The 14,093-nt window shown below is 40.8% G+C and overlaps 1 protein-coding gene across 1 annotated transcript in view; it reads right to left on the bottom strand.

The window, feature by feature from the left end:
* LAMA1 (laminin subunit alpha 1) overlaps nt 1–14,093 on the bottom strand; it is a 150,145-nt gene that overhangs the window by 25,830 nt on the left and 110,222 nt on the right. The window contains exons 42-50 of the mRNA XM_030552788.1: nt 13,935–14,051; nt 11,164–11,346; nt 10,697–10,851; nt 8,661–8,804; nt 6,301–6,434; nt 5,832–5,982; nt 5,184–5,308; nt 2,015–2,165; nt 1,002–1,146 (exon numbers count right to left, since the gene is read on the bottom strand). Of these exons, the coding sequence (XP_030408648.1) occupies nt 1,002–1,146; nt 2,015–2,165; nt 5,184–5,308; nt 5,832–5,982; nt 6,301–6,434; nt 8,661–8,804; nt 10,697–10,851; nt 11,164–11,346; nt 13,935–14,051 (1,305 nt within the window). The remainder of the gene's footprint in view (nt 1–1,001; nt 1,147–2,014; nt 2,166–5,183; nt 5,309–5,831; nt 5,983–6,300; nt 6,435–8,660; nt 8,805–10,696; nt 10,852–11,163; nt 11,347–13,934; nt 14,052–14,093) is intronic.

Here is a 14,093-nt window from a genome sequence, read left to right as displayed (position 1 = left end):
CTTGTTATTGCGACCAGAAAATCTTCACTTTGGCTGATTCCTCATATAATTTGCTGTTATATTTTTCATTGTCTGTAGCAAACCTTTTTCTCCATCATATCATCAGATGTGCATCCTACCCACCTCTTGACTCTTGATTCATTACTCTGTGCATCACCAGGAGCTTTCTTGTTTGGATGTCAAATGTTTTCTTCCCTTGATTCCACTTGATTGCTCTGGCAGTGTATGGTACTACTGGAATCACCCACATACTAATGGCTCGGATTAAATTCTTCCATGTGAGTTTTAGCCTAAGAGCCATTCTTATTTGTCTGTAATATTCTTTCCTCACTTCTTCTTTAACTCCCTCATGTAACTTCAACAGTTCCCCCATTCCAAGGTATTTATAGAGGCCATGCTGAAAGATATCTTGGATAGTACTTTCTTGCATGCTATCTGACTGTTCCACTTTCTCTTTACAAACACCAATGCAAATTTAGCCACTCTAACCCATAGCTTTGTTTTATTATTATTAATTATTATTATTATTATTATTATTATTACAGTAGCACCTAGAAGTTGTCATGGACTAGAACCCCTTTGTGCTCAGCGCTGCACAAACACAGAACAAAACGAAGGTTCCTGACCCAAAGGACTGGACTGCAATGCATAGAGTACTGAATATCAATCAAGACACTGATGGGATGTACAGCTAATGACCCGTTAGAGAAGAAGGTCTGCTATTAACCTTATGGACTCCTCTTGTGCACTTATAATGAGGCTGTGGAGGAAACAATGGACTATGAAAAAGACAACAGTATTCTATCAGAATGTTCACATGTCACGCAACAAACTGGCACTGGAATTACTTTCAACAAGAGAGCACCACAAAAATGGCTGTCAAAGAATGAATGTGCATTGGGAATAAGACAAAGCTGGCATGGAATGGTGACATTCCTAATGACTACTTCAGACACTTATTTGTAAAATCATAAACATTTACTTTTCAGTCTGTGTCCTACCTTGCTTCTTGTTACGACTGAATGAGATTTTGTACCATGTTCCATTATTGTAACGATTTTCGGTTGTAAGCGTAAGAGGTCCTGAACCAAGATCAACAGTTAATCTAACTTTACCATCAACAAGCTCTAGGGACAAGAAATCTCTCTGCAGAAAAAAATATACAGATACACTGAGTGGAAAAAAGTATGTAATAATGAATACTTCAAAGGTCTTGGGATATCCGTATAAAAAATTACAAGTGACTAATGTATCCACAATATCTTCTACTCAGGGCACCTACTTTTCCTATGTTCAGAAAATCTAATCTCTTTAATACCATTTTAATAATAATAGTATTAATAACAACAACATTAAGTTAGCAACAATCAGGGATCCTAGAAATCTGTTTGCCAAGGAAAAATGCATAATTTGCATTTTTAGAGAGAGAGAGAATCTCGTTTTTACTATTGCCATGTGGGGCAGACAGCCCAAGCCCCAATGACCCATTTCATTTCAGTCACAGAAAAACGTGGATTTTTATGTTTTTTTAATGGGAGAATTTTGCGTTTATCATGGGAAAAATAGGATCCCTGGTAATAATACTCTAGAAAGATATCCCCATGTTTGGATTCCTTTTGTTTTTATCCCATTACTATGCAGGGTGGTCTGACTCACCATCAGGATTGCTTACCCCATTTGCTGAGGCAGGTTTCAATAATTAATGTCACATATACATTTGCTTTGTTGATTCTGGGCCTCTTGATAATATCTCCTTAGATTACTACCCTTTTTTAGCATATTTTGAATTATCATCATGGACTAGTACCCCATGGAGAATATTTATATTTTAATTCTATTGCTTGAAAGAGATTCTCAAGGGTCAAAATTGTATAAGATATCCATGTCACAATACAACGTGATAACTGGTTCCAAGACAGAGAAGCAGAAAGATGGGGGGAAAAAAATCAAACCTTTACAAGGTTCATTTCCAAATACAATTTTGATCAATGTAAAATCTCAAACGTTTTCTTACAGTGCCATTAGAAGCAAGATACAGCAGGAGCCCATTAGGCGAAAAGGTGCTGAAAAACATGATTATCTGAGTCACAGTGGAACGGAGGGCCCTCTCCACAACTGAATATCCACTGCCATCAAAATGGAAAGAAGTGTCTTCATCCTGTGGGCTATAAAAATGAAAAAGAAGTTGCTGAAATGCTGAATACCACAGAACAGATTTGCATTTTTCCAAACACAATATTTCATATGCAACCTAGAAGAATGAAATCAGTTGGGGCAGCCACTAGCAATATAATTAGGAAGCGAGACTGTAGAAGAAGATTTGAATCTTGTATGTCATGAATAATTAAAGGCTTCCAGCCAAACGCCACTTTTATTATTGAATCTCTGAATATCTAGTTTAGCTTTGGGGGAGAATTTACACAAGATAGAAAACCAGTCTTTACCGCTTTTTATAAAAGAAAAAACACTACAGTTCCCAAAGGAAATGATTAATTGCTACCACTCTGACTCTCAAACTTACAGAATACCATGCATTTTTCCAAATTCCTTGCATAACTGCATTTACATTACAGCAAATATTACATCTGATGAAGTGGGTTCTAGCCCATGAAAGCTTATGCCCAAATAAATTTGTTAGTCTCTAAGGTGCCACAAGGACTCCTCACTGTTTTTGCTGATATAGACTAACACAGCTACCACTCTGAAGCAAATATTCTGTTATCCGTTTTTCCTTGCAATGCTTCTAAAAACCACATTTTTATACGTAATCATGCAACACCCTCTGCTGGTTCTAAATGGGACATTGTACAAAAAGTTGTTGCCAAACCTATTTCATTTCAACCCTATTAAATATACAAATATTTAGAGATGAAAGCAGAAAACACTCCTGCAAAATGGTACACTGACCACCAGCGTTAACTACTGGTGAAGCAGGGATATGGCAGGATATATCCCTTTTCCATTACAGTACTGTCTTGTGAGGTCTTTTCCCCTCCCTAGCCAGGTCACACATTCCAGTCCATCTTTTTGGGGATATACAAAAGAAAGTCTGATATCGGGGAAGGATTTCGGTGCCTGCAACGGCTTCAGGACTTTCTCCTTAGTCCGGGGACTTGGAGTTTGGACTCTTGAGCATTCGGGGTTTTCCCCTGCTGGATTCCCTGCCAAGTAAAGGGCCCAAACTATTCCTTAATTCGTTGTTCTCCAGCATGGGGCTTGTATACCTCCTTGCATACCCTTCCCCGGATCCCCACCCTCTCACGAAAAAAAAAAAAATCTGTGTTTTGGTCAGCCTTCCCAGCTTGGTGAAGTACCTGAAAACTACATGGCTGTAAGGAAAGGTACCACTGCATAATTCTGGAGTTGGCATTCTTCAAGTTGTTCAACCAGCAAAGACAGGCATGATCTGTTACTCACAAAAAGGGGTTTCCCAGCAAACAGTATCTTAGGGCACCTACCACCCATTTCTAAGCTCAGGCTTCTTTTTCTATGACTGAATAGGCCACCTCCCATGGGAATAGTTTTCTACTTATATAGAGGACTGGTGGTTCCTCTCCCTCAACATCCTAGGAAAGGATTGTTCCAAGTCCTACATCAGAAGCATCTGTTTGTAGTGTGAACTTTTTGGAAAAGTCTGGATGAAAAAGCACTGGATCCTGACACAGAAAATCTTTTAGAGTCCTAAATGCCCTCTTCCAGGTCTCTGACCAAACTATTTAATTAGGACTGGTATCCCTCACTAGGGCTGTGAAGGGTGCTGCAATTGTGACAAAGTCAGGTATGAGATGTCTATAATAACCTGCTGGGTCCAGAAAGCATCATCTCTGGTTTTTGTTGTTGAGATGAGGCAGGCTACTAAGGCCTGTACTTTGCCAATTAGTGTTCATAACCTGCCCCTTCCCACAGTGTAACCGAAGTATGCAACTTCCTTGTTCGTCATCTTACATGTGGCTAGGTTCACAGTGAGTCCAGAACTCTCAAGGTCCTGTAGGTGACATGTTGTATGTCCTCTTCCATTGTGTCCCACATCTTTCATGGGAGTGGTCACAGGTTCTCATGGACCTGTTGTCCTGGTTCAATGGCTATGTGATGATACACAAGCTGAATCCGTTCAACATGGCAAGGTTGAAAATATGGCATGGAAGGATTCAATTAGCTTCTGCATTTGGGCCTTCTACTTTGGTTGAAGCTCTTTCCCCATCAGTATGGCTTGGAATTCTGGGGTCACTGGTGCTTGAGGGCCTAGTTCAGGTGGATAGGGTGTTATGAGCGCCTCTTGGTCTTCACAGGCCTTCAGAATGTTGGTTTGGCATACCTTTTTCCTTTTTCTTCCCAGCATGCCAGATTTCTTAGCAAACTGATCCTCCCTGTCTCATCACCTCAAATGTCCTCTTAGACCACCTTCTACCTAAGTCCTCTTTTTCTCCACAAGATAAGTTAAAGAATCAAATTAAAGTTTCTGCCCTTTGCAATCAGTCACCTGTCTCTCCTTTGCAGGCTTTGTCAGGTCGGTGTTGCCAAGTCTCTGGCTGTAAAGTTCCTGGGCTAGACTTCCTCAGAGCTCAGAGAAAAGAGATCTGCTCCCTTCCACTGCCTGCCTCCCAGTGAGCTGCTCTCCTTCCCTTTTTAAACTCCACCTCCAACTTGTGCAGGCTTTGCAGGCATAGCAGGGAAGAGCCACCTAGGCCAGAGCTACTCCTTAACGCCTTGTTCTCCAGTGTGGGGTTTGTACACCCCATCACAAGTCCACAACCCGTTTCCAGAATAACTGAGTGGTAATAAATATAATAGCCACAAATTTGGCATGGACTTTTAAAATAATACTTTAGACCTCTTTCTTTCACTGGGGAAGAACAAATATGCCTTGTTTGAAATGACAAACCAAAAATATTCCAAAAATATAGATGTACACTGGTAGTCATTAGTTTCTATGGACAAACACAAACAACCAATGTGAAAATATATGTGGCAAGTTGAGGAGCCATGTGATCAATTGTAGAACCATCTCATGAACTGAAAAACCATGTGGTAACTAAATTTGGCATGCACTTAAAATTTAAAATTCCACTAATAATCGATGCACTACACTTTTTAACTAACATACAAACATATATAAAAGGTTATAACTATATACAGACACTCCTATTCTATGCTTTTCAGGAAAACAGTGGTCAAATCACTACCTTCCAAAGCATCCATTGCATGCGCCCTCTCTTTCAATGTAGTTCCAAAGACCAATAGATTTTCCATTCAAGGATGCCTCTCCCATGCATCCTTTAAAATGAGTCACCTTAACAGCAGGCGATTTCTATTCAAGAGAAAAGATATCAAATGAATACAATTAATGTTAAATACTTTGGAACTTCTCCAGCAAACTTCTCCATTCAGTTCTAATTCATGTTAGGGGAAAATCATAACAGAAGAACAAAAACGTTTTAATATTACTATTAATAATCAGACTTCACATCGCAGTAGAAGAGTTTTGCAATAAGTAAAAAAGAAAATTAAAAGTCCTGACCCATTTATACTCAATTACATGGATAACAATGACAAATTATTACAAGTCATGGAGGATAGGAAATAAGGAGTAACAGAGGAGAAAGGAAACTATTCAGTATGAATTAACACCTCCTATGCACTCACACTCAGCACTTCAGAATTACCATTTTAAACATAGTTTCCTGGGGATTTTTATAATGAGATGATAGCTCTGGATAACATTTTGCACCCTTGCCTTTTGTGAGTATCTAATTGGTGCGATTATTTCTAATCGAAATAGTATTTCTAACAGGATAAAAACCTTTTACAGTATAGCACTTTCAGATTTTCACCTTGATTTGCCCTCCAAGTCCTCCAACAAATATTAGTGTTGATTGGTTTACATCCAGTACAGCAGCTGTCCCAGGAGCAGTTGCAGTTTTACTTAAGGACTTCTGATTAGAGCTCGTTTCCTCTATGCTCAATGTTCCAGTTTTCCCAAACCTGACAATCACAAATACAAATGGATTAAAAGCTTTCAGAAGTTACTGTGCATGGTCCCTGCTTACTGCTGAACTACTTCTTGCACTGGGTAACTAATTAGCCAGTACACTTCTACACTGCACTAAACCACGCCTCCACATTAGGTAAAAATTCAATTGAATTTACTAGCAGAAATTGAACTTTCATTTTAATCCATTTTACAGAATAAAATATTTATGTTACTCATATTAATGGTGTGCTAGTCTATCAATAGGACTCCTAGGTGCTACGGCAATACAAATAAATAATGAATGAAGGAAAGAAGGAAACCTCTGTTACCTGGTTATATGTATCCTGTGCCATTTGTTGTTGTCAATTTGAAAATTTGGATATTCCAGTCTTGTTGCTCCTGATCCCACATCCCAAAGGAAGGCCACCTTACCACGTCGCATCTCTACTGCCAGGAAGTCACTCTGGAAAATGGTGATTCTTGCTTTAACGCATTACATAGGGTATGTCATTTTGTTTTGTTTAATAAATTTCTTTCCAGCTGGATGATTATAAAATCTCATGTCTATTTCTAAAACTCTTCCTATATATTTTGCCTTAATGGATCTTTACGATGAGCTAAATCATGCCTAAGGCTGCGAGTTTGTCACTGAGGTCACGGATTCCATGAACTTCTGTGACCTCCGTGACTTTGCAGTGGCCAGCATGCCTGGCTCAGGAGCAGCTCAGGCAGCCCCTGCGCCAGTCGCACCGACTGATGCTGGGACAGTCTTGGTCCACGGCACCACCCTCCCCGCAGCAGAGTTTGGTGTAGGAGGGGGAAGGAAGGGTGGGGCCTGGGACAGGTGAGGCAAGCTCTGAGTGGCGCCTACTTGGAGGGCTGCCTGGAAGCAGCCACATCCCCCTCAGTCAACTCCTAGGTGGAGGCATGGCCAGGTAGCAGCCCTGAGCGCTGCCTCCACCTGCAGGCACTGCCCCTGAAGCTCCCATTGGCTGCGGTTACCAGCCAATGGGAGCTGCGAAGCCAGCACTCTGGGTGGAGGCAGCTCACAGAGCTGCCTGGCCACACCTCCACCTAGGATCTGAGTGAGGGGGATGTCATTGCTTCCAAGGAGCCCCCCAAGTAAGCACTGCCCAGATCCCACCTGACCTTGTCCCATGTCCCAACCCCATACCCTCTCCCACACCCAAACTCTGGTGCTGCTGGGGGTGGGGGAGGCACGGATCCAGGTAGGGAGCCTGCCGGTCCTGCAAGCCCTGCCCCACCCCAGCACCAACAGGGGTCCTGGCTGCATGCCACCACCCATCCCCCATCCCCGCACCTGGGCTTCCCACCCTCCCAGAGGTATATCGTAAAAGTCATGGACAGATCACAGGCCATGAATTTTTGTTTACCGCTCACGACCCGTCAGTAACTTTTATTAAAAATACCCATAACTAAAACCTAGCCTTAGTCATGCCCAATGAAGGAAACACCTGCAGCAGAACCTGCAAACTCATCCCAGTGGTATGTATTTATTTTCCCTCCACCGTCTCCCCTCTCTTACACCTGGAATGACCTCAAAAGGTCAGTGCAGAAATAACAGGAACATGAAGCACTGACAGCAGGGCCGGTGCAAGGATGTTTCGCGCCCTAGGTGATACTTCCACCTTGCGCCCTCCCCCTGAGGCCCCCCTCCCTGCAGAAACTCCCTCCCCTCCACCCTGAGGTGCCCCCCTGTGGCAGCTCCCCACCCCCCACCCTGAGGCACCCCTCCTGCCCCAGCTCACCCCTGCTCCGCCTCCACCCCGAGCACACTGTTGCTGCTTCACTTCTCCTGCCTCCAAGGCTTGCGGCGCCTAAGCTGATTGGTGCCGCAAGCCTGGGAGGAGGGAGAAGTGAAGCAGCAACAGCATGCTCGGGGTAGAGGCGGGGCAGGGGTGAGCTGGGGTGGGGAGTTCCCCTGCATGCCACCCCCCCCTTACTTGCTGCAGGTGGCCCTCCCCGCGCGTCCCTGGCCCAGCTCCCTCTGCCTAAATGCTGGCTGCGACCAGGGCGGCCGAAGATCCAGCCGCCGCGGTCGCTGCCGAAGAAAATGCCACCCCCCAAATCCTAGTGCCCTAGGCAACCGCCTAGGTTGCCTAAATGGTTGCACCGGCCCTGACTGACAGTGATTGTATGGAGCTATGGGAATTTGCACTGTGCTGTCATGGGAGCCCTGCCTGATCCCAGCTTAAGCACCTGACAAATAGTGAGTCCACCTTGTAGAAGAAGGATTCCATGCAAGATAATGTACACAAGATCACCTTTACCTTGTATAAATATTATTCCATACATTGAGCAAGGACCTCAACAAATGACCAACAGAGCCAAATCTTGTTTTCTCTGTAAGAGCAGGGGACGACCCTGGCATCAAAACCAGTGCACTGTGTGCATGTGTGGTGCAGAGTGGGGACAAGAGGCAGGATTGCTGGATCTTCTGTTCTTATCCTCTTTCCTGCAGGGTAGGGTGGGTGGCATGTAAGGATCTGTGAGGATTACATCAGTCCTACCATGGTTCGGGGCAGGAGATCATTTCCTTCCTTCTCCCATATATATATTGGTTAGTCCCTAGCCTGGCTACTTGGTACAAATAAGAATGTTAAGTCAAATGTATTATATATTCAGAGATAGGCAACATTTTAATGCATCTCCACAACACTGAACTTACATTGCCACTGCTACCCAAGTAGAAGAGGAGGTTGTCAGGTTCAGTTGTTTTCACATTTAATGTTAAGGTATTGTAGTTAGTGGAAGAAATTTGGGGTGAGTAGGCACGAATACAGTCTCTGTCCGCTGAGATTGCAACTTTAATCTGGAAAAAAAATGGTATACTCTGTGTACACAGCACATACCTCTGGAATACAGATTTAGCCTTTGGCTAGCTAAATTCAAGCCATGTGTTGAGACAACTTCATACGATTCTAAATATTTGTCAGTAGGATTAACTACAAACACACACAACTATTGACTGGCTGGAAATGAGTTGAAAAAGAGTAGTGGTTTAGACTATACAGAATAGGGAAGAAAGAAGTGCCTCAAAACCTACTGGTCTAATCATGGGATTTAGAGCCAGAAATTCATCATCCAATAATAAATCTTGAGTTTGAGGGCACATACGAGGAAAAACACTATATTAATAACAAAAAAGAGTGGAAGTCATGAGAAAATGTGAAAAGTCTCAGAGTAACAAACAAACAAAAAGACAACAAACCTTGAGGTTTACAATGAGACAAAAACAAGGTAGCTAAAAATCAAATAATCAAAGCATCTGTAAGAAATAGCAATGAGAGAAATTCAAATTACTTGCAAAAAAAGTAAGTAATTCTTTAGAAAATCTGTTTAGGAGCCATTTAAAAGTTCAATTTAATAAAGATGCACTTACATGGCAGATTTTTGACTCAGATTATCATTGTTACAACTATTGGCTTCATCACTGCAAACCCTTGGGCACTCTGCTAACTTTAGTAGTTTTGTTGACTCATATATATGAGAGTTTGCATGATCCCCAGCCCATCTCTATTTCTAGTAAAAGCAAAATCAATCAGACTGAGGTGCAAGACATCAGGGTAGCTCATCTTCATTGCTCAATTCAATATTATCTCTAGAAATTAGTTGCAATGATAAAAAAGCCTTATCTTCACCAAATTCTCAGAAAAATAAAGATTACAAGGGAATAATATGAGTCTTCAAAACTGAAAGAAAGGATTTTACTCATAAGAGTTATACCTTTTTCCCGTAGAAACCTCTGTAGTCTATGATACACCATCATTCTATACCAGGCTCATTAATTTTCCATGATTGGTAGATTGTGAAAAAGAAGCATTCATGTGAATGCTGGGTTTTATTGAAAGCACCAGAAGCCTGGATATTTTTTGTCTTTTAAATCTAAAATCATATGCCCAGACTTAAATCAAATGAATGGGGAAATGTTACTGGTTTCAAAAACTCTCTGTGTCTAATTATAACAAGATATAGTTCATAATGTGGTTTAATTGCTTTTGTTACCTTGAAGTGGATCAAAGTTTCAAAATGACCAATGTGTTAATTTGAAATGTGGCTATTTTGCATGGGCAGCAACTTCTAACAAAAAACAAAAAAAGTAAGGGTTTAAGTATGTGGATTTGGTTAGATATGTTTGACAATCTTATTGACAGAATTGATGCTTGAGTTATGATTCATTCAAGAAATCTCATCATAATTCTTCATATCACCGATATATCCATTCCAACCTCTCACACCAACTCCCTTCCAAAAGCCTGGAGATGCACCACCCCCTTCCCTCCCCTACCCACTCCAAAAACAATGCCAGCTCTATCCGCTCATTTGCCTGTTGCTCACACAAACAGCCCTTTTCTTCCTGGCACATCGCATCGGATTATTTTTAAAGGAGATACTCCCTTAAAAATAAAAGGCAAAAGGGGAAAAAAAAGAACAGGGAAATAAAACTACAAAAGCTCAGTGCTTGGACAAACCATAGAGGCAAAGAGATCATAGCTCAAAGTCCGAACTCACACCAAATGCCTCAGTATTGCAGTATATGTGATATTGATAACACTAAAAACTTCTGTTACACCAAAGAACAACAGGATGGGTGGGTTAAAGAAGGAGCATAAGGCTTTTTGCCTTTAAGATATTTTTTTGTTGAGGAGGCACAAGGGAAACCAATGACCTTGAAGCTAGAAATTGCAGGAAAGATGTACTTACAGATGCTGCCTGTTTGCGGGCTTGACTGATGAGCTCTTTAATTTCAGACAGATTTCTGCTCAGGTTCTCTTCCAACATTTTCAGAGGTTTCAGCCTGTCAAATAAAAGACTGGCTTGTGCTTCCACTTCTTTAACTTGTCTTTCAGCTGAGGCTGCTGCCAAAATAAGAATGAGACGTTCAGACAGGTTGTGAGGGAAATTCATTATTCATTCCTGGACTGCATTGGCCAAAATAATATATTTGGGGGAATTTATTTCAGTAGCTTTAAACATCAAAGAGAAAAAATACACATGTATTAAAAGCTTATGTGATTTCTATGTATTCTGTTTTAAAAGGAAATCTACAGCTAGTGCATTTTTATTTAGTCCATCACACTATCCTTATTTTAATACTAATTAAGTTTAAATATTAGAATCATTTCTACATGCAATGACATTTCTACTGTGCAGTGAAGCAGCTAACTTACCAGCTTTAGAGGAGTCCATTATAAGTTCATTGGTTTTCCTCAACGTGTCATTAACCTTGGACAATTCAGAAGAAGTGTTCAGCAGCTTCTGATTGAAATCCACAATGTGGCTTAAACCAGCAACAGCACTTGTGTTAGCTGACACAGCAAGCTCTTTTGCTTCAAAAATTTTGTCACTGGTATCTGAAACATATTTACATTTAAGGATTATTTATATATTCCAATTATCAGAAAAGTCTTATTGGTTTAACGGAGTCACGTAACCAGAGACGGCAGGGCCCGGGCCATAACAAATATTTCAGGCTTGACAAAAAGGAATCATTCTTGGCATTCTAGACTGTATTGTTACAACACTATGTTCAAAGCTTTATAATGATTATAATTGATGACATAAGTTAATTTTCAGCCAATTTATATATCTTTGAAAATGTATTTTCTGGCTGAGCCCTAATATGTAAAATATAATCCATTAGAACAGGGGTTTCCAAACTTGGTTTGTGGCATGCTTAGGGTAAGCCCCTGGCGGGCTGCTAGATGCTTTGTTTACCTGAGCGTCTGAAGGTACAGCCTCTCACAACGGCCATGGGTCGCCGTTCCTGAACAATCGAAACTGCAGGAAGCAGTGGCCCGGCCTATGCCTCTTCCTGCAGCTCCCATTGGCCAGGAACGGTGAACCGCAGCCACTGGGAGCTGCGAGCAGCCGTACCTGTGGACACTCAGGTAAACAAAGCATCTCGCAGCCTGCCAGGGGCTTACCCTGAACAAGATGTGATCCAAGTTTGGGAACCGGTGCCTTAGAACGAACAATTTAAAACAAAAACACATAAATAAGCATAGGGCCAGATTCATGATATGCAGTGAATCTCAGGGCATTAAGAGAGCTCAAGTCAGATGGTTAGAGCTGGTCAAAATTCTCTTATTTAGATTTTTCAACGATTTTTTTCTTCAACATTTCAACCCAAAAAAATTTGAATAGAATTTTCACAAAAACGTTCCTTGTTTCTTCACTAGCTCTAACTATTATATGAGCACAGAACTAATAAATGGTAGACTTGATTCTGTCTTGATGACACTTTTAAAAAGGTTTGTGACACTGCACCCCATACTCTTCATAGTGATATTATTACATAATATGATTATGGCATAATTATGATGCATTTTGTACAAGACAGGTCATGTGAGATGTCATTGGAAAAGTTATGATTTTCTGAATGTTTATCCTATTTATATGTACGTATCATTTTTATACCTAAAGTTAGGAATACTGACTATGTATCTATATTTCAAATGTGCTTACTCTGGGTGACATCCACAACTAGCCTCAATGGTACAACAATGAAGAAGTCAGACAATGCTGATGGAATTGGAAAAGGTACGGAGAAGGGCAAAAAAAAATTGATTAGGAGTATGGAACAGCTTCCATATGAGGAGAGATTAAAAAGAGATGACTAAGGGGGCATATGACAGAGACCTACAAAATTATGACTGGTGTGGAGAAAGTGAATAGGGAAGTGTTATTTATTCCTTCACTTAATATACAAACCAAGGGTAATGGAACAAAATTAATATGCAGCAGGTTTAAAACAAACATAAGGATGTACTTCTCACAGTGCACAATCAACCTGTAGGGCTCCTTGCCAGGGGATGTTGAGAAGGGCAAAAGTATAACTGGGTTCAAAGAAGAATTGGATAAGTTGATGGAAGATAGGTCCATTAATGGTTATTAGCCATAGTCAGGGATGCAACTCCATGCTCTGGGTGTCCCTAAACCTCGGCCTGCCAGAAGATGGAATTGGATTGCAGGGGATGGATCACTTGACAATTGCCCTGTTCTGTTCACTTCCTCGGAGGCAGGTGGCATAAGCAATTCTCAGAAAACAGGATACCGGGCAAGATGGACCATTGGTTTGACCCAGTATGGTCACTCTTATGTTCTTATGTCAGTTAGTAACCCAATCTTACCATTTAAACATAGCTTTTTATTTTCATTGTCACATTTCGATGCAATTTAAAGCCTGAGAGTTAATGAAAAAATAGTGCCCTAAATCTTGACAAACAGTGCGGATCTAGCACCAGCTATGGAAGCCTTAGAGATAATTTCCATAACTGAAGAAACATTAACAGAAGTATCATATTTTTTTTTCCCATTTTGAATTCTACCCATTAGCCTCTATGAACTTTGGGGTTGTTCTTAGTTTAAAACACTGACCTTTTTAAAAAAATAAAAAGTAATTATTCTTGTATGGCTTTTGAGCAACATGGAACGTAAGAGAGCAAAGGACTTTTAAAGTTAAATGAGTCCAGCATTTATATTGTCAAAACACGTAGATTTAACATTTAAGATATATGGTGCAGTGCAGTTGATTTTTAAACAGACTGTTGTTATGGGAAAGCAAAACAATTAACCTCCAGTACAGTTTTTTCCATTTAAAGCTGATTAAGAATTTTAGGACCTGATTCTCTTTTTCACACAGTATAGCTTTGCACTAATATAGTTCCATTGCCTTCAGAGTTACTCCTTATTTACACCTGCGTGAGAGGAGAATCAGGCTATAATCTTTACATCACCACAATGCAGTTTCACGGTTTTTCATGTTAATTAAATAAATGGAAAACATCTAATTCAATTTCCTGTTAAGGCAAGAGGCTAAATCAGCCTCCAGCCTGATTTATTGCTAGGCTGCTCTATCGGACTTCAGGAAGGACTGTATTGTGTTTGTATCAGATGGCATTGCAATAAGGACATGTGTGTCAAAACACATTTCACTTACCATTAGGCAATGCTCGCAGTGCCAGCAGTGAATCATTAAGCTGGTCAGTAATTTTACGAGCACTCTCCTTAATCTTTTCCACTTTTTTTTTCAATCCATTCCATTTAGACACAAGACCTGTTGGAATAAATAGCTGTGATTGTTCTATGCACATACAAA

Source organism: Gopherus evgoodei, chromosome 2 (genome assembly GCF_007399415.2).
Source record: "Gopherus evgoodei ecotype Sinaloan lineage chromosome 2, rGopEvg1_v1.p, whole genome shotgun sequence".
NCBI lineage: Eukaryota > Metazoa > Chordata > Testudines > Testudinidae > Gopherus > Gopherus evgoodei.
Note: the sequence above shows the minus strand (reverse complement) of the source record. Positions and strands in the feature narration are given on the sequence as shown.